Source organism: Saccopteryx leptura, chromosome X (genome assembly GCF_036850995.1).
Source record: "Saccopteryx leptura isolate mSacLep1 chromosome X, mSacLep1_pri_phased_curated, whole genome shotgun sequence".
NCBI lineage: Eukaryota > Metazoa > Chordata > Mammalia > Chiroptera > Emballonuridae > Saccopteryx > Saccopteryx leptura.
The window spans coordinates 54,486,669-54,513,370 of NC_089516.1; the positions used below are offsets into that span (position 1 = coordinate 54,486,669).

The following is a 26,702-nucleotide window of genomic DNA, read 5'->3' on the forward strand; positions in this document are numbered from 1 at the left end:
AAAAGAAAACAAGTGTTGAGGATGTAGAAAAACCAAAAGCTTGTGCACTTGTTCATGTGAATGAAAAATGGAGCCCTTGCTATAGAAAGCAGTATGATGGTTCCTTAAGATATTATAAATAGAATTACTATATGATGCAGCAATTTTATTTCTGGGTATATACACAAAGAAGTGAACGCATAAACCTAAACAGATTCTTGTACACTCATGTGTATAGCAGCATTAATCACAGTAGCCAAAAGATGGAAACAACCTAAATGCCTATTTATGGATGAATATCGAAACATGATGTGGTTTAACACAATGGAATATTATTCAGCCTTAAATCTGATACATACTACAACATGGATTAACTTTAAGAACATTATACTAAGTAAAATAAGCCAGCCACAAAAAGATAAATAATGTGTGATACTATTTTTATGAGGATGCTAAAGTAGTCAAGTTCATAGAGACAGAAATAGAATGCTGGGTGCCAAAGACTGGGATGGTGAGGGAAGGAGAATTATTTAATAGGGACAGAGTTTTAGTTTGGGAAGATAAAAAAGTTCTGAAAATTTGTTTCACAGCAATGCAAATGTACTTTACTGCACTGTACACTTAAAAATATTCAAGATGGTAAACTTTATGTGTATTATATACCACAGTTAAGAGGGGGAGAACTGGCATGCACAAAAGCATCTGATTCTGTACCTAGATCTCCTTGTCCACTAATTAGCACTTGTCCTTTAGATTCCTGATCATCTGGTGGTACCCATTCAAATGTCTGCTCCTCCAGGAGATCCTCCCCAACTTTCCAGAATAGCCAGTGTTTCTGTCAAGACATGTCTCCTGGCAAATAAAAGCAAAGGAGTTCTGGTGTTTTTGATTACTGCTGCAGTGAATAAACATGATCCTCTGTGCCAAGAATACAGACAAAGAAGTGAAGAAAACTGTCTCAGCACTGCTCTCAGAGGCCACAGTCTGCAAGGAAAAACAAATCATTCAAAACCAACAACATAATGTGATATGAGCCAATGAGCACTGTAAATGCTTACAGAGAAGGTGACTGACTACATAACATAGGAGCAAGTGCAGTCAAGGGAACCTTCTAAGAGAAGGTGGTACCTGAGCTGAGTCCTGAAAGACCAGTAAAGCTTAGGCAGACAGAAGAAGACAGCAGAATGTATTCTAGGTGAGTCCTGGATAGAAGGGAAAAAGAAGTATGGGAAATAGGTTGAGAGAGGAAAGAAAAAAATGTGAATAGCAGAGCTGAACAAAACCACAAATTGTTCAAAGGAATTTATTAACTTGTAAGTAACTCTATAACAGATATTAACTTGAAGAATCTCCCACCACCATCAGTATTTAGGGCCTCTTCAGAAATGTTCTACATGGAAGGATGATGGCCTGAGCTCCTGACCACCTCCTTGTCTCAGTTGCATTGCCTGCTGCATGACTGCCATTTACCTTGCTCCTCACTCTCTGCCCTGGAATAGACCAGAAGCTAGAAGCATCATCATATCTTTGATCCAGAGAAGAGTGCAGAGATTCTCCCTTGACTGGCAAACAGACAGATCAACAGAGCAGAAGTTGGAGTGCCTGTCATAGAGAGGCATCGCTGAGTGAGTGCCTTCCTCCTTGTCCCCTTCTACACAGTTTGCCTGACTTGGGAGACAGACACTGGGTACCTGTGCTAAATGTCTTCAACCAGTGTTTGAATTAAATGCATATGCATGAAAATGGTAATATTCAGAACATACGTTAGAAAAAGGAAGGGCCGGAACCAAGTGGGAAGTGACTAGGAGCAAAGGTGCCCATAGATAAGGTAGTACTGCAACAGAGTACACATCATTCTGTCTGTAGATGGCTTTCTTCAGAGCAGATCATTACCTAGGCTCCCAGTCCCAAGAGAGACCCCTTAAAGACAGTTCAGTTTCTCACTTCTTCCTTCTACCGACAGACTGGCTGAAGCTCATAGAAGGCAAGCCAACATGGTCCACACTGTGCAAAAGCTTAGCTGTTAGCTAGACTTAGAGAAGGGCTCCTGGGTGATTGAGCCAAAAACCTGGTGAAGAGAGGCTTTGAGGAAAATTCAAGGTAATATGGGATAATGTATTCAAATGTGAAGTTCTCCACAGTTCTTCTAGCTCCTGGTGACAAGACCAACATTGTAGAGGCAGTTATGCCCAAGCTCTTACGGCTTTTCAGCAGCATCTGGCTCAGGGCTGTTCATCCCATCAGAAAGGTAATCATCTTCATTGCTCTGCTTCATCTTGGTTTCCAGAACCGTGATGCGCTGCTTGAGCTTCTGCTGCGCCCCTGTGTATTCGGCCAGCAGGCGGCCAAAACGAGTGTACAAGGTCTCCATGTTGATCTCCAGCTGTTCCATCTTCTCCTGCACATCTACCTCCATGCTGGTTGCCACCTCATTTTCATCTAGCAGCCCTTCCTTCATCAGGATCTCCCGGCCCCTCTCCTCCAATATCTTCTTGGCATCAGGGTACTCAGTCACAGCTTCCATAAGATCATCCTTAGACAAACAAAAGAGATCTGAGTAGCCCAGGCTGCGGATATTGGCTGTCCGTCGATTGCCCATTCTGCTACCCTTAATGTTAAGGATACTGATCTCTCCAAAGCAACTCCCAGCCAAGAGCAGGGCATACTGAGTGACACCATCATCAGCCACCACGGCCAATTTTCCCTCCTTAATTATGTACATCTCCTTGCCAATATCCCCCTTGCGACAAATGTAATCCCCAGGGCTGAAGACCTGAGGACGAAGCTTCAATACCAGCTCCACCAGCAAGCCAGCCTCACAATCCTGGAAGATGCGCACTTTCTTGAGTGTGGATAGGTGGACATTGATGGCTATTTCAGCCCTCAGCTTAGCTGGCAGGTTTTTGAGAACTTCCCGCTCATCCACAGATTTCTTATTGGTCCACAAGTAGTCAAACCACTTAATGACTTTGGCTTCCATCTCCTTGCTGACCTTGCGGAATTGCATGTAATGTTTGACTGCATCGATCTTGGCCTGAAACTCGGCCCGGGTGGCATTCATGTTGGAGATCATGGAGCCCACATTTCCCACGATGGTGGCAAAGATGAGGACACCAATCAGGAAGTCAAAGATGACAAATAGAAACTCCTCATCCTTTACAGGCGGTGGCGTCTCCCCAATAGTAGTGAGGGTCAGTGTAGACCAGTAAAGGCAGTAGATGTATTCCCTAGCCAGGTAGCCATACTCAGGGTCAGTGATGTTAGGATAAACCCAGGTGTCAACACCAAAGCCAATGGACTTGGAGATGGCATAGTAGATGCAGGCATTCCAGTGGATGATGATCAAGATGTAGAGAAGCAAATTACTGATGCGGAAGATGTTAGGGTAACTGGTGCGTGTCTCAGTGCGGTCAAAGAATTCAAACATGCGGGCAAAGTGTAGCAGGCGGTTGAAGCGTACTTCAGGGATGTGGATGCCCACAGCAAAATAGACCAGGTCTGTGGGGATGATAGAAGCCATATCTAGCTTGAACTGCAGAGTATGGATGTAGTTGTCTCGCAACTTCTTGGGATCTTTGACCAACAGCCCCTGCTCTAAGAAACCTAGTAGAGATGGAAGCCAACATATCATCTCTGCCTTCAGGCCTCTCCCTCCCAGTAGGCTAACACTCAAAAAGTGACAAATACTCATTGAACCCTCTTTCCCAAAAAATGGTATATGAAAATAATATAGCAGGGCTGGCTAGAAGAACCCTAAGGGAGCACCCCTGGTCTGTACCTCACTAAGCCTGTGAGAACCATGAGGTTCAAAAAGGGTCAGGCACCAACCCAAGTCCCAGCCAGGCAATTGAGTCTAACACTGTGTTGAAATGGCTTCCTAAAATTTTGGACTGCAGTGCCCTGGCCGGTTGGCTCGGTGGTAGAGTGTCGGCCTGGCGTGCAGGAGTCCTGGGTTCGATTCCCAGCCAGGGCACACAGGAGATGCACCCATCTGCTTCTCCACCCCTCCCCCTCTCCTTCCTCTCTGTCTCTCTCTTCCCGTCCCACAGCCAAGGCTCCATTGGAGCAAAGATGGCCCGGGCACTGAGGATGGCTCTGTGGCCTCTGCCTCAGGTGCTGGGATGGCTCTGGATGCAGTGGAGAGACACCCCATATGGGCAGAGCATCACCCCCTGGTGGGCATGCCAGGTGGATCCCAGTCAGGCGCATGAGGGAGTCTGTCTGACTGCCTTCCCATTTCCAGCTTTGGAAAAATGCAAAAAAAAAAAATTTTGGACTGCAGCCTTGAACATATTGGTCATGATCCTGCCTGTGAATCTCAGTTGTTCACTTACCTGTGCGCAATCGGATGAAAAGATCTGCAATATAGACCACGTCTGAGAAGTAGTCCAGCACCAGCCACACTAGGTAATAGCTTTTCTGTAGGTCACTGAAGCAGGCTCTACAAAAAAAAACAGTACTGGGCTTTACCCTCAAAGCCAGCCAAAGTCCCCTAAAGGGCCCCAAGCTAAGTGCCCAATGTATGCAGGATGTGAGGTGGTTAGCAGGAGAATTGATGAATGAGCATCACAGTCAGCCTGATGCTCAGTCAAATCTTTGCTGAATGAATGACTAGGGTAGGGTAGGAAATGCTGTCAGTGAAAGCTTTGGAACTGAGACTGCAAGAAGAATCACTATAGGTTGAAAATGTGGAGAAGAACTTTTCTCTTGAGGAAATACCATGTTATGATCAAAAATAGTAAGTGCTTAGGTGGGTGTGTCCAAAAGGTGGAGCTAGAGAGAAGACGAGGTCCAGAGGTTCTTAAAAGCCATGCTGAAAACTTGAACTTTATCCTGTGGGCAATATGGAGCCATTGAGGGGCTTGTTAGGAGAGTGACATAATCAAATCCCAATTTCTACCAGCCACACTAGTTGTAAGTGCGGAAGATGAGCCAGAGGAAGCAAGAGTGTTGCAAAGAATGGGTGTGGGGCTGTTGTAGTTGTGCCAAGGAGAGAAGTGGGTAGGATGGATAGAGAAGTAGAAACAGATTACAAACACCATGAAAAAGCATAAAAAGATAGACATGAAGCTTTGATAGCATATTAAATTGGAGGAGTGGGGGACTTTAATAGGGTAGGTGTCATTGGCAATCAGGGAATCCAGAATGAGGACTAGCATGGGTACACTCTGTATCCACAAGTAAGACTGATATGCTCCCAACTCCAGGGCCAGTGAACTAGGCTGCTTTGGCTACCTGTCCCCAGACTGTCTCTACTCACTCACCTGGCCACCAGCAGGCACCAGTTGTAGAGGACAGGCATGGCAATGACAAACAACCAGCGGTAGTACCAATCCCCAGCAGGGTCCAAGACAAATAGTTCAAATGCCTTTCTGAGGAAACAGACAAGAGGTCAGGTTTGGGGACCAGAACCCCAGTGTAGCAACACCTCTACTCCCGGGGCCAGGGTTGCTTAAAAGGCAATACCCCACAAAATGGAATTTATGGGGTGAGAGTTAGTTGGTTTAAGGCCCTGTTTTTCAGGGAGACACAACCTGGTACTAAGTATCTGAATAGAGCTAAGATAGGCAAAAGATACTTTTTTTCCTATTTTAACCCCTCCATAAGCCAATTAACTTCTATGCTCTCTGGAGGCCCCTTTCCCAGAGAAAATGACATGGGACAGTGTTTTTATCAGGGTGGGCCTCAGATTCTGAGGAAGTACTTCCATAGGATGGTAATGAGGGCTCAAGACCTGTTCTTACAAACCTCCCATGAAGAGAGAGGAACTCCAAGCAAGTGAGTGCCACCTGCTTCCTGCCCACCCCGAAACCCCACCCCATTTTCTGTCTGGCCTCCAGCTTCCAAATCACTTTCCCAGATGCTGCCTCCTGCTTTGGCAATAACTTTTATCCAACACTAGGTAGAGGTAGGAAATGTCGGCTTGGCCAGATATCTGCAGTCACCTACTCATTCCTCTGAAAACAGACTTTCCAACTTTGCCTTCTGTGTTCCCCCATCAACTCTTGCTTAATTGTTCCTGGACCTTCCTTGACAGCAAGTCTGCAGCATGGCCTCTTCAAAAGCCCATCTTGGCTTAGAATCATCGACATGATCCCATGTTCACTGGCCTGAGCCCAAAGTTTGCTGGCTTGAAACCCTAGTTTGCTAGCTTGAGCAAGGAGTCACTGACTTGGCTGGAGCCCCCCGGCCAAAGCATGTATGAGAAGCAATCAATGAACAACTAAAGTGACTCAACTATGAGTTGATGCTTCTCTTATCTCTACCTCTCTCTCTTTAAAAAAAAAAAAAAGCCCACCTCTGCACCCACATACCCATATTGGCAGTAGTATGGACACACTCTAAACAGCACTTCCTAATTGCTTCCTCTTCTACATTTACTGACTGCTGGAACAGAATCTACAATTGAGTCATCCCCCTGCCCACATTCAGGTTTCCTTCCTACTTGTTTTATGAGAAAAATACAACATTTGGCAAGGGAAGCTTATGTGAGAAAAGCCATTAAAGTTTCCTATAGCAAGTGAGCCACTCACTATTGTAAAGGTTTTTGGCCGGGAAAATGGAAATATTCTAGAATTAAAATTATAACAGGTCTCTTCTTCCCACTCCTTCCCCTGACATGGCAGGGCATTGTGTAGACCCTACTCTTCCTATGATGATGGCATAAGAAACCCCACTAAACTCTCTGATTGCATGCTTGGGAGCCCTTCCAGACCCACAAGTATAGGCTAAACAGCTATACTTAGTGCCCTTGTCCTCGCCGTCCTTGTCGTCTTTGCCTTTCCCTTGCTGTGTTGTCACAGTCTGGAGCTCAGGACCATGGAAACGCTCAAGGAATGAGTCAGGTCTAAGTTCCTCTTCATGGAAATTCTTGTTAGCCCACTCTCGAATGATCCTCACCAGGTGGATGATTCTAGATGTGAAAGGAGAATCATGAGCCTAAGAGAACTGTGTATTCAGAACATGTGTCTGGGAGATCGGTGTCTGATGAGGAAGATGGGAAACAAGACAAGTCATTATTTCCCAGTGTTAAGAACTGAGATCAAAGCCAGTGCTGAGGGAAGGAAACTAGGGCTCAGGCAAGACTCAAAATGCAGCTAGAGAGGACAAGGAAGACTTCTTATAGGATGTGCCATCTCAGTTGATTGTTAAGAACAAAAAGGAGATCTCCAAAACAAGATGGAGGTTGTGTTAAGAGAGAATAGGCCAGGAAGAAGGGTATCCCAAGTTTCCTGATTTCCCTATGAAATCTACAGCTCTGGGTGACAGACATCAGGGTCCTTTATGTAGGCCCTTCTGCTAGAAAGGATTCCTTCTCCCTGACAACTAGACAGGCAAGTCTAAAGGGAAGCCTCCACTGGTCACTCCCACCTTTTTCAGAGGAGCCTCCTCACAAGGAAAGAGTTGAGCTAAGATTGCACTGACAGTACTTGCAAGATGTCTTGGTGGAAAGGTCCAATGGGACTGAGACAAGGATTGCCATGGTATCCACTTTAAAAGTCTTCATGGGCAGGATTGTGTAACAGCAGGGCCATAATAGAACCCACCTGTGGAAACCACCCTTTCCCTGCTGGGGGACATCCATCTCTGCCAGCCTCTGCAGTTCTGAAGAGGTGTCATCTTCAGGTGCAGACTGTGGCCTGCAGAGGGAAAAACAGTTTACTGAGGGTTCTCTGAGCATATCTTGTGTATTATCAACACTATCTCTTCCTGTGAGATGACTAGACATCACAAGGTTCCTTTGGAGGATGTTCTTGAGTCCAATATTCTTTGCTCTGTGACAATGAGGCCAAGCTTGGAGGAAGTAGCAGCCTCCAGGCTATCTCTGAAATGACCCAGCCTCAGCAGACTCACCTGCTACTAGTCCTGTGGTCATCTTTTCCATTGGCTTTGATGGCAGGAGGAGTACGATGGTTGTGATTATTGGCTGGAGAGCTTTTCACACCATTAGATTTTTCTGTCATTCTCCATTTACAGCAGGGACCCTCACCTGTTAGAAAGGATAAAGAGGAAGGTCACAGAGGACCCTGGAACCTTCATAAATCATGAGAGCTGCAGGTGAACAGTGAGAAGAGAACCAAAGCTTGGCAAACACCAGCACAACATTGCCTAAATGCAAGGCTCCAAGCACCAAGAAGATGATAGTGCTCTCCTTACCTGATAGGTAATTTAAAAGGCAACTGGTGTTAAATTATAAAATGTGTTTCTTTTTACTCCAGTGAAATTTTTGACATATGAAGTATCAGAGCTAATGTAAAACAAAAAATTGTTTAAGCCATCTTCTGGTGCCCTGATTTGCAGATGTGTGGCACATGCATAGGTTGCTGAGCACCACCAAAGCCACCACTGTCCACAAAACCCTGCCCCATGGAAGGAGATTTATCTCCTTGGCTCAAAGCAGCTGCCACTTAAACCCTAGCTCTGTGGTTCTCCTAACCCAACACCATCCCAGAGCTCATGATCCTCAAGTTGGAGTCCCATCTCTCATTGATTTTTTCAACCAAGGGCACTGTCTCTGGAGTTTCTTCTTTTCAGGTCAAATCGCATTTGCTCCAGCACTGTCAAATACTGTTGCTCAAGCTGAAGAACAAAGAAAAGCCTCATGGGTGAGGAAGGGAGGGAGGAGGAGAGAAGAAAGAACTCTAACAGACTCCATAGGCAGTGGTCCAAGTCAAGACTCTCTCTTTTGGGCTATGAAGAGTTTTGGAAAGGTTGATCAAGAACATGGCACATACAGCATTATATTCTAGAAAGATCTTTATATCTGTTAGATGAAGACTGGATTATAGGGGGAGCAAGAACAGAAAGCTGGTGGTTGGAAGAAAGCTGTAGAAGATGGTGCCACTGAAGCATGAGACAGGGAAGAATGCACAACTATTTAGGAAGGAAAATGAATAGGACTCCAAGAAAGATTGGGTGTGGGAAACAAGGGAGAGCAAGTAGGTGGGGTCATGCAGAAACAATATACAGAGTGAAGGTTTAGGTCAGAGCCCCGAAGAACACTAACATTTAAGAGTTGAGTGAAGTAGGAAGTGTCTATAAAGTAGACATAAAGAGTAGGTTGAGACAAAAAAAATTAAAGAGACAGGAAATATTGTTCCACAGTGTCTGCCATGAAGTCAGGGGGGCTTGGGCAAGGGAGACTTAGAGCAGTTCTTCCCTGCTGAAGCTGACTGGTATGGCCCCCTACTCCAGTTTTAGTCAGAAATGGTCAGGGCACCCACTAGATTCCTTGTGGCCTCTACTGCTGGAGCACCTTCTCTAATCTTGTTCCACTTTCTCGAGTTGTTACAATGGTGATAGAAGGCATGTCAACCTCTTTGGTAAGTATAACAACCTCAGAGATGCTCACCTGGTGCTCTCTGTGGGACTACATATAGCACTGGGATGCTAATAAGGTCACCTGAGGAAGAGGAACCTGCTTGGACCCTAGAGAAAGCAGACCATGGAGACAGAAACTTCCAAGCAACACAAACAAACCCAGGCCACTCATACTGATCGGGTTTCAAGGCTGGCCTCCTGGAAGCCTGAATATTAAAAGTGACTATAATACAGTGAATGAGGGGCAGGGGTAGAAGGGGAATAGTGAAAGTTCATCCTTTTCAGGGATAGAGGAGACACTGTTGTGGGGAATCTTGGTCTGGACAAGGGACTGAGCTGTGTTTACAAGAATAAGACAAAGTAGGCCAAGGACAGCCTAGGGAGGCTGCAAACACCATGCAAAAAACTCACTACAGCCTCTTGCTGACAGAGAGACTCTGCAGGCTTTGCCTTCCACAATTTGGACTCCTCCCCTCCTTACTAATAATCCCTAATAAGATTAACTCTGAGCCTAGGAGAGGTTAGCTCAGTGGCCATGACAATAGAACCCTCTCTAAGGTTCTAGCACCAAGACAGAGTCCTTTCCTGTGATCTCTAATCTTTTCCTTCCAGAAACAAGCCGTTTCCTGAGTCATGCTGCCCAGAGGCAGCTGCTCTGCCAAACACAGTAACCTACATTGGAACTGTACCCTCAGATCACTTGCCAGGAAACAAACCAGTGGTTCTCATACTCTCTCCAAGAAATCTCTTCTATTCCAAAATCTTCAGTTATCATCATGTTCCAAACAAGGTGTCTATCCCAAGCTTTTCACTCATATCTCCAATTGTTTCTCTTTTGAGGCACTTTAAACCCGATATAGCTAAAACTGAACTTGACACCCTTAACTACAAATTTTCTTCTCAACAGTTTACCCACCTCATAGAGGGGTCTACCTTCTACCCAGTCAGCTAAGCCAGAAACCTGAATTTCAACCATACTTCTTGTTTTCTTTAATTATCACATGCAAGTAGCAGTTGTCCCACAAATTCTGAAAGATCTGTCCAACTACTGCTATTTGTGTTGAAAGCCTTGTTCTGGTCTCTAACATTCACTGTCACTGCAGACTTGTTGCAACTGACACTGACTGGCCCAGAACTCACTGGGAACTAGAATAGAGGGAAAACATGGACACCATTAGGGTTTGCTAGGAATTAAAGGTCTCAGAAGGAGATGAGTCACCACGCCCCTCCATAGCATAAGAACAGAGAAAGAGGCTGAAGGAAGAGTTCTGAAGAGCTGAAAAAGTGACAGATGGCTTAAAGAACTGACCAATTGGATGAGACAGAGTACAAGACTCAGGGAAGGCAGAGTCTCAGGAAGGGAGGAGTCTTTAGGGCCAACACCACATATCAGGAAGAGGAGGTCTATCTATAAAGCCTTCATTTTCTTCTCCCTGAGATAAGAATTAGAGGAGTACTGCAACCACCAACAGTGACCTCACTGGTGAACATATCCAGAGCAGCCTCAGAAGTGGTGGGAAAATAAGGCATATTTTTTCAATGTTTCAGAATTAGGAGGAGGAGAAGAACAATAGATAAAGAAAGTATCTAACTCTTTCCTGAATCTTGACTGAGAGAGAAAAGAGAGCTATAATGTGAGCACTGGCACATACGGGGTTGAGAAAGATTCTCTGTACTGCTATTGTTTTTATCCTTTTACAGAAAGGAATTATTAAAGTAACTGTAAAGGTTTTGAGGAGGGATTCAGTAGATAATTAAAATATATATGCTTTGAACAACCCCAGTTAAGTTAGAGTTCTTGAAATATGGATATAGTGGGTGGGCCCAGGTATGAGTGTTGGAGAGAGAGACTTATCAAGCACACAGTGGAAGGGGCCACCAATGAACAGGCAAGGAGGGAAAAGGGTGATAGACCAACATTTTACTTGGGAGTGGAATACAGTAAGAAACAGTTAAAGAGCCTCATTCTTACAAAACCTCAGTATTCTCACTGAAACAAGAGAGGCACCAGGCAGCAATAGATACAGACTTTGGAAGCAACCAGGAGGTTTGCAATACCTGCTGCAGGGATGCATAAGGAAAACTGAACAATTGTGAGGGCAGGATGGGATGGGTAAAGAAGACATCAGACAGTGTTGTAGACAAAAAGAGGAGAAACTGGTAGAGGTCCTATATAGAAAGAGGAATACTCAAGGAGGGAGATTTTTAAAATAAGAGTAAGGCACAATGATTCTGTTAGCCCAATATCAATCATAGTATACTTCTGGGACTCTTTTATTCTCACCCACAAGTTAAACAACAAGCTCAAGACTTTTATAGAAAATCCAGCCTGGTTCAAGAAGTGTCTTGGTCCCTGGTTGAAAACATCTGAGAACAATTCTTTTAGAGGTGTTAAGGCAAAGACAAAAGGGACAAGGTAGTCTAGTCAAGGATAGAAGCAAGGGCTGTTAACTTCCAGTTTGTGGCACTTTCGAATGTTCACTGCTGCCCAGTACTCTTTTTTTCTTTCAAGTAACCCATACATATTCCCAAGGTACCTGCTGTACACCACCAGGTCAGTGCTAGGTGCTAAGGTTAGGGAGATGAATCTGGCAATCCTCAGTGTGCTAGAATGAAAGAGAAAACAGTCAGGAACACAATTCATTCTCAGAGTCATTTTTTTGTCAACCTCTATTCTATTTCTCCATAGCATTTGACACAGCTTATCCACACTCCCCTTCTTGAAATAATGATTTCACTCTACTGGTTTTCCTCCAAATTCACTGGCCACTTCTTCATAGTGTTCTCTGAAAAAATTCCTCCTTTTTCTTAACTATAAAGTTTGGAGTGTCCTGAACTCAGTCTTTGCATAAAATTCTTATCTTGTATGTCTTCATCATTTCCTTATCCAGTTTTGTGGCTTCAAACACATCTGTATGCTAATGACTTTCAAATTTATAACACCAGTCCAGTTTCTCCATGAACTTCAGTTTGCTTCTCTTACATTACCACTAAGATGTTTAATAGGAATCTCATCCTGAATATGTCCAAAATTGATTTCTATACTTCCTGTCTAAACTTTATCCTCCCACACACACCTGCATCTTAACAAAGGTAATATCATTCTCCCATTTATTAGAGTCAAAAACCTCAAAGTCATCCTTGCCTCCTTTTTTTCTTTCATATTCCCACACTCTACATATATAAATTATGTGAACTTTATCTTCAAAATATACCCTGTATCCAATCATTTTTCACTATCTTCACCATTGATACCTAAGTCCAAAATACCACTTTTTCTTATTGCTTGGCATATGGTAGATACTCAATTAGTAAGTTTTACATAAATAGTCAATGAATAATATCTTCACCTTTCCCAGTCCATTACTTCCTCTCTTTCTACTTCTATTACTCAACTTAGGCCTGCATTATATAAATTAGTTGATTTTAAAGGAATATGCAACACTCTACATATGGACAAGACAGAGTAATAGGGACCAGATATGAAATAACCAGACCTAGAAAAAATATACTGTGGGTCAAATAAGTTTGCAAATATGATATATATGTTTGCTCACTTATAGTTTGCATTGAGTGTGGCGGATAGGCTGTAAGCAAGCAGGGTCCTTATAGCCTAAGGCTTAGTTTTAAGACTAAGCCTTTCCCACCCTTTTAATACTAAGATCTTCTCAACACTCAGATTGTCCCCACACTCTTGACTGTTGCATGACATGGGGTGGTGCACTCTTATGAGCAATCCCACTTATGCCTCAGGTAAGTGGTTTTGTATCAGAAACTTCCTTATTTGTATACTGGCTTAAAAGGCTTTAATTTCTACACTATAAAATAAGGGAGACCAGGGGCTCTCTCTAGGTTACTGAAATTAGCATTGCAGAGGAGAAGCAGCCAAGATGGTGGAGTGCTAAAGAAGAAGCCAGTTTGTGCAGAGTTTGTTCAGAGAGAAGGAGATGGAGAACAGAGGTGAATAAGGCTGGTAAGGTAGAAACCATTGATTCTAGGAATACTCAGATAAGTCAGTGGCTTTGGGAGCCCTATATAGAAAGGGAAATGTTTTCCCTCTGTGTGTATTTCTTGCCCACTAGGTGTGAGTTAGGATTAAAGGTGATGGCCCACTAGTTTTTGGCTCAGTTCTTTCATTACCGTCTGTCCTAATCAAGTGTGAACCTGCATGAGCCAGGTGGCTGTGATGGTGGCTGTGGCTTCTGGCCTTACATATATGAAACAGCAGTTTTCAAGATGTTAGACATTAGGTAACAATGAGCAATGATTCCTAAGAAACGGGAAACAAATGAGGTGATCCCTGCAATTGCTCCAGATTACTCTGTCATGAGAGTTTCCAAGCCATGACACAGCGAGGGAAAATGCATGTGGACTGTGATAGATTCCCTAAGTTGAAATGACAGAAGAGAATCCGAGGAGATAAAGGCACCTAGTGTTTGCAGAGCAGAGCACTGGAGAAGATAAAGATGCACAGAAAGAGAACTCTGGATATCTGCAGAGAGTCCCTCACAAGTATGCAACCAAGTATTTATCAGTGCACACTATGAAGAAGTTATCCATGACTGGGGAAAGAACCATCTCAAAAGTTAGAGCTTAGTGTCCCCATCCGTAACACAATACTTGAAATAGCACTTGAGGCTATCAACTAGAATATAAAATGCAATGATTCATGGGATACTGAATTGTGTATCCAGAAGTGTCTTGCATCTATAATGGGAACAAATCTCAGAGATGTTTATTTTATTTTTAAAAATATTTTTAGAAATAAAAATGTATCCAGTATTCAACAAGAGAAAACTCAGTATACCCATACAAAAACTAACAAGCATTCACCTAATTTCTTCATGATAAAGAAGAAATCTATCAATCAAAATAAAACCAGAACTGATACAAATATAAAATCACTAGATAAGGGCATTAAAACACTGAATATAACTGTATTCTATATATTCAGAAAGTTAAATAAGGTTATGGAATATATTAAAAGACACAAATTAAGCTTCTAAAGATAAAAACTACATATTTTGAGAGTTAAAAAAATTAGATATTTAAGAAGACAAGATTAGTAAACTTTAAGATGACAAGTTAAAACTACCCAAAATAAAACACATAGAATAAAACAAATCATACAAAGGAAGAGCAAATGTCAGAGTAAAGGTAGCGTGAGAGATATTTCTGATCTCTCCCCTTGAAATTTCAACAAGATGAACAATTATAATGTAATAAAGGAATACCAGCTGGGCTCACAAGTGCACGTGAAAAATTCACGCACAGAATGGACTAAAGGTGGGGCGGGGTGAAAAGGGGAGGTGGAAGATAAAATGCATTCACAGAGGGCTTCAGAGGGAAGTGGAGACAAACATGGAATGACTAGGATTTTTTTTTCTCTCTGCTGGACTACGAGGAGGAAGGAAGCTTAAGCTCTCTGGATTTTGTCTGAGGGGTACAGAGAGGGAAACTCGGAGTTACTGGGTCTCCTTCTGCTGAGAGGAGCAGTGAGATAGAGGGGCAGAGAGGGAGGTAAATCAAAGCAACCAGAGTGCAGGGTTACAGCCAGTGATTGTATGGTATGCCAGCAGCCCACATTCGGCAGAAACAGTGAAAGCTAAGATGCAGTCTCCCAACCTCCCAGATCCTGCCTCCCTCGCCTCATGGTACCAAGAATGGCAGAGACAAACCTCACAGCAACCCCTCCAAAATCAATTCCTCCATTGAAGAACAGAGGTGCTCTACATCTGGTCCATGGGAAGGAGTGCCCAGAAACCTGAGATCACCATTGCTAGATTAATAAAGCTGGAAACCTGAAGTGATAAAGCCCTAAAAACACCCCACCCACCAACTCCAATGCGACCCTGCCTATATCATTGCAGTAGCAACATCTAAGTGGATGACAGCTCAGGAAATTCACAAATCTAAAAGTTGCAATATAGAGACACTTACTGAAAGAAACCTCTCAAAACCAAAATTTATTTTTTCCCCTTTTTTCCTGTTTTCTTTTTTTCCCTCTTATTCTTTATTCTCTTTTAATTTTTTCATTTTTATATTTCTTCTTATTTTTGTGGGTGTTTTGTTTTTCTATTTTTTTTATTGTTTCTGACATATTTTTGTGTTTTTCTTCTTTACCTGTCATAATTTTTTTTTAATTTTTTATCATATTTTTCAGTTGTTTTTTTTGTTAGGGTTCTTAACAATACCATTCTCAAATGCCATCAAGGTAGAAGAGACTTAATACTATGGCTATGCAAGCCAAAGATGTAGTTCAGAAATAAAATAAAAAATCTCCAGAAAAAAAATCTTAATCACATGAAAAACTTGGAGTTAAATGATAAAGAATTCAAAATTAAAGTTCTTAAAATATCAACAAGATGCAAGAAGACACCAGTAGGCAACTTAATGAGCTCAGAAACAAATTAATGAACAAAATGAATACCTCACCAATGATATTGAAATGTTATAAAAAGAGATGAAGAACTCAGTATGTGAATTGAAGACTCTGGTAGCAAGTTTAGCTAATAAAACAAGCCAGATAGAGGAAAGAATCAATGACATTGTGGACAGGCAACTGGAGATGCTACACAGAGAAAAAGAGAGAGACTCATGAAATAAAAAAAACTGAGAGATCTCTACAAAAACTGTTTGACTACATCAGAAAGAGCAATATAAGAATAATGGGTATATCAGAAGAAGTAAAGACCGAGAAGGGAATAGAGAGCCTATTCAAACAAATAATTGATGAGTAGTTCTCAAGCCTATGGAAAGAGAGCCTCAAATCCAAGAAACAAACAGAAAGCCAAATTACGTCAACCTGAAAAGACCTACACTAAGGCACATCATAATGAAATTGTCACAAATCAATGACAAAGAAAGAATCCTCAAGGCAACTAGGGAAAAGAAGAATATAACATAAGGGAAAGACCATTAGGTTATTATCAGATTTCTCAGAAGAAATCCTACAAGCCAGAAGAGATTAGACCTAAACTGAAAGAGAGGAATTACCAGCCAAGAATACTATATCCATCAAAATTATCCTTCAAATATGAAGTAGATTTAAAAACTTTAACAAACATACAGAAGCTGAGGGAATTTATCACTGGAAAACCCCCAATTCAGGGAATACTCAAGGGAGGTTATTTTACCAAATACAAAGAACAAAAAATAAATAAAAGCTACAAGTAAAAACTCCAAAAAGGACATAATAAAAACAAGGATAACATAAAATAGGAGTAAATAAACACCTGCAGTAGCAAAGGAGGATGGAATGCAGAAGCACTCATAAGACAAAGGACTCTTGTACATATCAACATTGTTTTCTTAATAATCTAATGGTAAACACCCATGAAAAAGCCACTACTGAAACACACAGCTTAAAAAAAAAAAGAAACAGGGAAAAGAAGTATGCAATATCACCAAACAAAAACAAATGACAGAACAAAAAAGAGAAGAACCAAACCAGACACAGAGCTGCCAGAAAACCAAACAGAAAATGGCTATAGGAAATCCTCAATTGTCAATAATTACCCCAAATGAAAATGGACTGAATTCAGCAATAAAGATGCACAGAGTAGCAGATTAGATCAAAAAGCAAAACCCAACCGTATGCTGCCTTTAAGAGACACATCTAAGCTGTAAGGACAAAAGTACACTCAAAGTGAAAGGTTGGAAAATGATCCTCCAAGCAAATAATATCCAAAGAAAAGCAGGTATAGCCATGCTCATATCTGACAATGCTGACTTCAAGACAACAAAGGTAGCCAGAGACAAAGATGGACATATCATAATGAAAAGGGAACATTGTGTGAAGAAGACAGAACACTTCTAAATATATATGCACTGAACCAGAGAGCAGCAATATATAGAAGACATCTACTAATTGATTTAAAAATAGGAGCAAACAAAAACATGATCATGCCCTGGCCAGTTGGCTCAGGAGTAGATCATTGGACTGGAATGTGGATATCCTGAGTTCAATTCTTGGTCAGGGAACACAAAAGAAGTTCCCATCTGCTTCTCCACTCCTCCCCTCTTGCCTTTCTCTCTGTGTCTTCCTATTCTGCAGCCATGGTTTGATTAGATTGACTTGGCCCTCAGCACTGAGAATGGCTCCATAGCCTCTGTTTCAGGTGCTAAGAAGAGCTCAGTTGCTGAGCAATGGAGCAATGCCCCAGCTAGGCAAAGGATAGGCCCTTAAAAGGCTTTCTGGGTGGAATCTGGTTGGGGAAAATGCAAGAGTCTGTCTCTCTACCTCCCCTCCACTCACTGAATTAGAAAAACAAAAGAAAAACAAAACAAAAAAAAACCACAATGATAATTGGAGTATTCAACACACCACTGACATCTTTAGATAGATCATCCAAACAGAAAATCAATAAAGAAATATCCACCTTAAACAACACTCAGACCAAATGGACATAATAGACACTTATAGGATATTTCATCCCAAAATATCAGATTAGACATTCTTTCCAAAGTACATGGAACATTCTCAAGGAGAAATCATATGTTGGGCCACAAAACTAACATCAACAAATTCAGGAAGTTTGAAATAGTACCACACATATTTTCTGTTCATAGGGCTTTCAAATTAGAATTCAACAGTGAAAGGGAAGTAAAGAAACTCACAAAAATCTGGATATTAAACAACATACTTCTAAAAAATGACTTAGTCAAAAAAGAAATAAAGGCAGGATTAAAAGATATATACAAACCAATGAAAATGACAACACGACATATCAAAATTTCTGGTATGCAGCAAAAACAGTAATGAGAGGGAAGTTTATATCATTACAAGTTTATATCAACAAACAAGAGAGATTCCAAGAAAACAACCTAACATCACACCTTAAGGAACTAGAAAAGGAAGAACAAAGGCAATTCAAAGTCAGTAGAATAAAAGAAATAGTAAACATTTTAGCAGAATTAAATAAAATAGAGAACAAAAAAACTATTAAAAAATAAATACAATAAAAATCTGGCTTTTTGAAAAGATAAAGAAATTGACAAACCCCTGTCTTGACTCACTAAGGAAAATAGAAGGACTCATATAAACAAAATTTGAAATGAAAGAGGAGAAATTACCACAAACATCATAGATACACAAAGGATCATAGGAGAATATTATGAAAGATTATATACCACCAAATCAACAACCTAGAGGAAATAGATAAATTCCTAGAACAATGCAATCTTCCTAAACTGAGTCACGAAGAAATGGAAATCTTAAATAGACCTATAAGCAGGGAGAAAATAAAAACAATTATCAACCCCCCCAAAAAAGAAAATCCAGGACCAGATGGCTACACTAGTGAATTCTACAAAAATTCAAAGAAGATTTGATACCTATCCTTCTCAAATTCTTCCTAAAAATAGAAGGGGCATTACTCTCCAACACATTTTATGAGACCAAAGTAACCCTGATACTAAAACTTGGCAAGAACAACACAAAAAAAGAGAACTACAGACCAATATCTCTAACAAATATAGATGCAAATATCCTAAACAAAATACTATCAAATTGAATACAACACATTAAAAAATATAATACATAATGATCAAGTGGCATTCATTCCAGGAGCACAAGGATGGTTCAACATATGGAAATCTATTAACTTAATACACCACATCAACAAAGAATAAATATCACATGATCCTTTCAATAGAGGCAGAAAAGGCATTTGATAAGATACAACATGACTTTATGTTTAAAACACTCAATAACATCGAAATAGAAAGTAACTCAATCTAACAAAGGCCATGTATGACAAGCCATCAGCTAATATCATACTAAATGGTGAAAAATGAAGGGTTTTCCTCTAAAATCAGGAACAGCACAAGGCTGCCCACTCTCTCCACTCTTATTCAAGATATTTCTGGAAGTTTTAGTCAGAGCAATCAGTCAAGAGAAAGAAATAAAGGGCATTCATATCTGGAAAAAAGAAGTAAATGTATCACTTTTTTTTTTTTGTATTTTTCTTAAATTCGAAACGAGAGGCAGTCAGACAGACTCCCGCATGCACCTGACCAGGATCTACCCAGCATGCCCACCAGGGGGCGATGCTCTGCCCATCTGGGGCATCGCTCTGTTGCAAACAGAGCCATCCTCAGCACCCGGGCCAACTTTGCTCCAATGGACCCTTGGCTGTGGGAGGAGAAGAGAGTAACAGAGAGGAAGGAGAGGGGGAGGGCTGGAGAAGCAGATGAGTACTTCTCTTGTGTGCCCTGGCTGGGAATCGAACCCGGGACTCCTGAATGCCAGGCCGACGCTCTACCACTGAGCCAACCGGCCAGGGCCATTGTATCACCTTTTAAAAATTATTTTTATTTATTCATTTTAGAGGAGAGAGAGAGAGATTGAGAGAGAGAGAGAGAGAGAGAGAGAAGGGGGAGGAGCAGGAAGCTTCAACTCCCATATGTGCCTTGACCGGGCAAGCCCAGGGTTTTGAAACGACAACCTCAGCATTCCAGATCAACACTTTATCCACTGCACCACCACAGGTCAGGTTGTATCACTTTTTGAAAATGACATAATCCTGTATGTAGAAAACCCCAAAAACTCCACCAGAAAAAAAACAAAAAACAAAACTATTATTGAATAGAAAAAATAAACCAATACAGTGAGGTCACAGGATACAAAGTCAATATACAGACATTCACTGCTTTCCTGTATGCTATTGATGAAACATCCAAAAATAAGCTGAAAAAACTATTTCTTTTACAATTGCAACAACAGAAAATAAAATAAAATAAAATAAAATAACTAGGAGTAAGCTTAACAAAGGATGTGAAGGACCTGTATACTGAAAACTACAAAACATTATTGAAAGAAATTGAAAAAGACACAATGAAATGGAAAAATATTCTATGTTCATGGATTGGAAGAATCGACATAGTTAAAATGGCCATATTACCCAAAGCAATATACAAATTTAATTCAGTCCCCATCAAAATTTCAATGTCATTTTTTAAATAAATAGAACAAAAAAATACCATGTTTGTATGGAACAATGAAAAAACCTAAATATCCAAAGCAATCCTGAAGAAAAAGAATGAAGCTGTAGGTATCACACTACCTGATGTGAAATTATACTACAGAGCCACAATAATCAAAACAGCATGGTATTGGCAGAAAATCAGACTTACAAACCAATGGAACAGAATCGAGAGCACAGAAATAAAATCATGTTTATATGGATAGATCATCTTCAACAAAGTAGTCAAAAACACACGATGGAGAGAAGAAAGAATCTTCAATTATTTTATTTATTTATTCATTTTAGAGGAGAGAAAGAGAGGGGGGGTAAGGAGCAGGAAGCATCACCTCCCATATGTGCCTTGACCCGGCAAGCCCACAGTTTCGAACCTGCAACCTCAGCATTCCAGGTCGACGGGAAAGCCTCTTCAATAAATGATGCTAGGAATATTGGAAAGCCACATGCAAAAAAAAAAAAAAAAAAGAAAGTTGACTACAGTTTGTCCCCCTGAAAAAAATTAATTCAAAATGGATCAAAGACCTAAATATAAGATCCTAAACAATAAATTACATAGAAGAAAATATAGGTACTAAGCTCATGGACATTGGCCACAGAGAACAATTTATACATTTGACCCCAAAGGCAAGGAGAGGAAAGGCATTTGAGAGTATATCAAACTAAAAAGCTTCTGCACAGCAAAAGAAACTGACAACAAAACAAATAGGCAGCCGACTAAATGGGAGATGATATTTGCAAACAACAGCACTGATATAAGGTTAATATCCATAATATATAAAGAACTCACAAAGCTCAGCAGCAAAGAAGCAAAAAATCCTATTAAAAAATGGGTTGAGGACCTGAACAGACACTTCTCTCAAAAGGACATGTAAATGACCAACAGATACAAGAAAAGATGCTCATCTTTACTAGCAACTTGAGAAATTCTAATCAAAACTACAATGAGATACCACTTGACACCTGGTAGACTTGCTGTTATCAACAAGACAGGTAATAACAAGTGCTGGAGAGGCTGTGGAGAAAAAGGAACTCTCATCCACTGTTGGTGGGAATGAAAATTAGTGCAACCATTATGAAAGAAAGTTTGGTGGTTCCTCAAAAATTTAAGAATAAAATTACCATATGACTCAGCAATCCCTCTACTGGGTATCTACCTCAAAAACTTTTGTAAGTAAGGACACTTGCACCCCCATGTTTGTGGGGGACTGCGAACTGACAGAATCCTTGCAGTTTAGGTTTGTGGGGGTTAGAAGTGTGGGGAACTGGCAATACGCTGACAGAGTCCTTGTTGCCCATCCTCCCACCTCACTTGATTGGTTAAGTTGGTAAAAGCTAAAACCTCTTTCCCACAACCTCTGATTATTTAAGTTGGTAAAGGCAATTTACATGGCCTCCTCCACACCTCCATGTTAGCTGTGATTTTGGTGGTTTCTACTCGTCCCATCCCCCATGTCCCTGGAAGAGACTGGAGGCAGTTTTCTTTTTACACTTTGTTTTGTGAAGTTAATATGTTATGCATGGTGGAGGGGTTTTTGGTCTCTGGGGAGAATTCTTGATTTGTCTTGGAAATGTGACTTTGTATCTGAACTCTCTGTTTTGCAAAACAACTTTGCTTTACACTATAAAGATAAAGTTTTTGGTGGTGGAGACCTTTCCTGAAAGCCATCAGCTTGGCAGGAGGCCTACCAATCCTTTCCTTTTTCTTTCTGTGTTTATTTTCTAATCCTCCACCATTCCCACTCTAGACCCACAAAATTATAAGTTGCACTGGCTCACGACACATGTTCATTGCAGCATCGCTCACAGTGAACAAAACATGGAAACAACCAGAGTGTCCCTCAATAAAGGATTGTATAAAGAAGATGTGGTACATATATAGAATGAAATACTACTCAGCCATATGAAATGATGACATAGAGACATTTAAGACAACATGGATAGACCTTGAGAACACTATACTGAGTGAAATAAGTAAATCAGAAAAAGCTAAGAACGGTATGATTTCACAAATATGTGGGATATAAGACTGAGACTTATAAACATAGATAAAAGTGAAGTGGTTATCAGGTAGAAGGGGATGTGGAGGAGGGGTGCAGGGAGGGAGGAGTAAGAGGAAGGGTATAAAGAGGGACAAGTATAAGGTGATGAAAAATGATTTGACTTTGGGTGATGGGTGCACAATACAATCAGCAGTTCAAATGCCATAGAAATGTTCACCTGAAACTTACGTACTCATCAATCAATGTCATTCTGTTAAAGTTAATTTTCTAAATAAAACTTAAAAATAAAAAAGAGCAAACTGCAAATTGTGACACAACTTCAAGTAGCTAAAATGAAGTGTAGTTAACATTCTCAAAGAAGGGGAGAGAAAAAAGATATTTGAAGAACTAATGGCCAAAATTTTTCCAAATTTGGTAAAACTATAAACCCCAGATGTAAGAAGCTCAATGACACCCAAACACAAGAAACATGAAGGAACCTATACTGAGGTCCATCATGATCAAGTTGCACAAATTCACTGATAACAGGAACATCTTAAAATTAGCCAGAAAAATAAAGCATATTACATGCAGTCACAAAAGTAAGTATGACATCAAATATCCAGTAATAAAGGTGAAGGTGATAACAGCATCTTACTGCCGAGCTTCAGGCTTTCCTTCCAACTTCCACCTGGACATTACACTCTTGCTGCCTTTTGTTCCCAATCATACTTAATTTATTGCCACCATCAGCTCTTTGACGGACATTTATGATGGACTGAGGCTTCAAACCTTTAGTTTCTGGCCTTCAGGATAGCTTGGCACTTTTCTCTGAAGCACATATCCATGCTCTTTCTGACTATGCACAGCTTCCTGCCAAGTTTCTAAGGTCCTGGGGCAAAACCTCAGTCCAGATTATGCTACCTTTCTTTGTCAGCACCCTCCTGCACTACATTGTGCACTGCCCGAGGACAAGCATCAGTGTCTGCATTGTTTGTATTACATCCCCACATAACACAGTGGCTGGCTCCTGGAAAGCACTCCATACATATTGGTGGAAAGAAGGAAGGAAGGAAGGAAGGAAGGAAGGAAGGGAGGGAGGGAGGAAGGGGAGAGGATAGGAAGAAGATACAAAGGGTGGGAGAGAGTATATAAGAGTTTGACTTTGGTGCAATTTTGAGGAATCTCAAAAGACAGAGCTACTGGTAAGAGAGACTAGCTCCAATGTGTCTTCCTAGATGGAACATAAAACCGTCCAGGTGACTCGGTGGCCCAGTTCTTTTATACTCCAGGTAATCATGGCTCAGATTCAAGTTAATAACATCCACATTTTTTCCACTGTGATTAGGAAGGGAACTCTTCCATAACTTACAGCCTAAAGAAGCAGGCTCTAGGTCTCATCCAAAAACTAGTTCCCCAGATATTCAGTTCTAGCCATTGCAGTTGAAAAAGTCCTGGGCACTTTTTCCTGGGTACTCCATTCTGCAAACTCTGGATGCCTTGTTCTCCTTGGATTCTCTTCTCTGTCTTCTCAACCTAGGGAATGGTGGCAAGGGGAAGGTCATGCGCATCATGGGTGGGCAGGAAGGTAAATCAGGAAGATGGGCAGGCAGGCAGAGAGCAGCAAATACAGCTAAAAAGAAGATTGATCTTGAGTGTGAGGAGCAACCTCTTATTCATTAAGCAGCTACCACTTGACCAAGGTTAACTTATTTAATCCTCACAACAACCTGACAAGGATGATACTATTGTTAGCCTAATTGTAGAAATTTACACACAAGCAATCTGGCTTCAAAATTACACTCAGCCATAGGACCAGTTTGGAAAGTGAACAGAGCCAGGGACTTGGACAATAACAAAAAGAAAGTTAACAACTGTACCAGTCTCCACAGGCTCTTAGGGTTGACTTTTGAGTGTGGATCTGAAGCTGCAATGACTCCCTTGTTTCCCAGGCGTGGGAGGACAGTTGGAGGGGGCCCAGCCATGGTGAAGGAGAGTTGTAGGAGCTGGAAGTAGGCAGTCCCCAGCTGGAGATGAAGAGAGTGCTTGGCGTTCACTAACCAGGCAGTGGGTCCCTGGGCTCAACCTATGCTAAACTGACATGACTTTCTCACTCCTGCCCCAGCTCCTATCTTTCCAATGCCTTATCATGAGAAAAACACATCTCTTCTCACATGTGCTCAACTCAGAAACCTAGGAGTCATCCTTGATTCCCACAACTAAGCCCCGAATCCTGTTGGCTCTTCTGCCGAAATCTCTCTAGTATCTTGTCCATTCTGACTGTTGCTGCCCTAGGATTACCCTCAAAGTTTGTCACAGTCTTCTGACTCATTGCTTCTTAGCTTTAATATCCCCAGCCCTTCCTGTTCACCAGGGTGAGTTCAATAAATCTACATCTTGTCTGTCTGTCATTCCTGGTCCTAATACCGATGGATATATAGCCTCCCCTAGAAATACTTTTTCAAGGCAAGGACTTTTCTGTTTCTTTAATCATTAATCCCCAAAGCCTAACCCAGTGGAAGTTAGTACATATTTTAAAAGTGAATGAATGAATGTATTCCCTAAGCTTACTGTGCATTTTTCCAAATCTACACATTGTTTCATGTCTACTTTCCCCCACTTTATTTGTATCACAGACTTATCATGTACTGAAAAATATTTACTTTCTTTTTATCTGTCCCCCACAAGGTAGTTACATCCATGTAAGCAGTTAACAGGTATGACTTATTCCCTGTTGGGTCCCAAGACTAAGGACAGTGTCAGATTTTTGTTATACACATGATAAATTCCAAACTTTGCACTTGGACATTCAAACCCCTTCTAGATCTCACTAGACTCATGTTTTCAGTATCATCTCCTGTGAAACCATCTTATGTTGGAGACTGGTGGAGTGTGGCCAGAGCTGGTAGTTCTGAGGCCACCATGATACCTGAGGGCCAATCAGGTACACATTCTGTCAGCCACTGTTGGGGTTCATGTCAAACTACTTGCATCCAGTGCAAGCACTTAATGTCTCTCCCTCTGAAGAAGGCAGCCACCACCCTGGAATCCTCCATTTGACAAGCAGTACTACGGGTTTTGCCTATATTCTTCCATCAGCAGGGTCTAAAAAATAGGATACCTCAGCACTGCCTCTTATAGCTGCAGTCTGACATGGATATGATCGACACCTGCTGGACTAGGCTCAAGTGGAAATGAAGGGCCAGCTCAACTGCAGAGACCAAATGGGGAGCCTGTCCCCAACACAGGCTTGCTGCCTGGTGCTAAAATCTTCCTTCAGTCAGAAGCTGCAAATGCTTCGCTAAAAATGCATCAGCCCAAATAGCAGAAGGAACAGGGTTCCAAAGCCAAAGAGGATCTCAGTGGGTGCTTTTACTCAAGGCTCTCCATAGAAGGCCAGGGCACAGCTCAAAGGACTAAAAATAAAAGCCACAATCCTAGCAGACTTTCTAGAGGAAGCATACATAAACCTCCACTCCTATCTCTGTTACTCTGCATACGCAGAGAGCCAGTGAACTCCCAGTGGCAAACTCCCCATGCTCTGAAGCTAAGATGCTCAGAAATGCCCTGGGAAGGCAAGCAATGGAGGTAAGCAAAAGTACTGAAGCTCACAGGCTCCTCCTTATCTCTCACTAAACCCTGCCTGATCAGGTAACCCCTCAGCCCCTCTGCTTTAAGCCTTCTCCAGCCACCTACCCTGCTGCCCTCCCAGGAGAAAACAAAGGCTCAACTGCCTTGGGACAAGCTTAACTTAACATGTACTGCCTCCATACCCCTAGAGCCCCCAGAATTTCATTTGGCTGGTTTGACAAGGGACAAACATTCTACACACAATTACTTTCCCTCAGCAACCTAGGCAGACCAGACACATGAGGGCCCATGTCAAGCCTGGCTCTAAGACCTACATATTTTCATTACCTCCAGCCCCAACACCATAAAAACTATTGGCCTGTGGCCAAAGGAATGTGTAAGCCCTTGGTCAGTGGCTGTCTCAGCCTATTGCCAGCCCCTTTTCTCACTGCTCAGAGGGCTTCAGAGGTAGAATGTCCCTGGCCACAGTCAGCATCTATTGGTCTGTGAAGCATCTAGTCAAAGATAAGCCTTTAGGGACTTATTAACACCTGAACCAGCAGAGACCACTTGTCATTCCTGTCCCTAAGCTAGTAAGTAGGTTATTTGAACCCCCCACGCAGCTGGCAACTTTCCAGTCAGAAAGCTTCCCCACCTTGCCTGATGACAGCAGAGAGGTTGGCAATGACTTAGAAGAGCTCATGCCCTTGACTGAGACAAGTTTAAGGCCCTGGACCAGGTTAGCAAATGCCTACTAGAGAAGCTGTTTTGCCTGATGGCTGGATGACTGACCTTTCCACTGTAGACCTTGCACACTCCAGGCTGTCAGCAGATGAGGGCTGGATGCTGGACTGCTCAGCTGTGAAAG

General features: G+C 41.7%; 1 protein-coding gene across 4 annotated transcripts; it reads right to left on the reverse strand.

Annotated features, from left to right (window-relative positions):
• Positions 1-26,702, reverse strand: CNGA2 (cyclic nucleotide gated channel subunit alpha 2). Of its 4 annotated transcripts, XR_010747810.1 has the most exons (10): positions 26,627-26,702; positions 23,637-23,800; positions 11,838-11,906; positions 7,834-7,969; positions 7,527-7,619; positions 6,722-6,892; positions 5,244-5,351; positions 4,314-4,420; positions 1,339-3,582; positions 1-963 (listed from the first exon to the last, which is right to left on the reverse strand). XR_010747810.1 is itself a non-coding variant. In XM_066356173.1 (9 exons), exons 4-9 carry the CDS (start codon positions 7,941-7,943, stop codon positions 2,177-2,179), a joined length of 1,890 nt encoding a protein of 629 aa, XP_066212270.1. In that variant the 5' UTR covers positions 7,944-7,969; positions 11,838-11,906; positions 23,637-23,800; positions 26,627-26,702; the 3' UTR covers positions 1-2,176. The 4 variants fall into 4 exon arrangements, 3 of the variants coding, with proteins under 3 accessions (XP_066212270.1, XP_066212267.1, XP_066212268.1); XM_066356173.1 differs by having other exon boundaries at positions 1-3,477; XM_066356170.1 differs by having other exon boundaries at positions 1-3,582.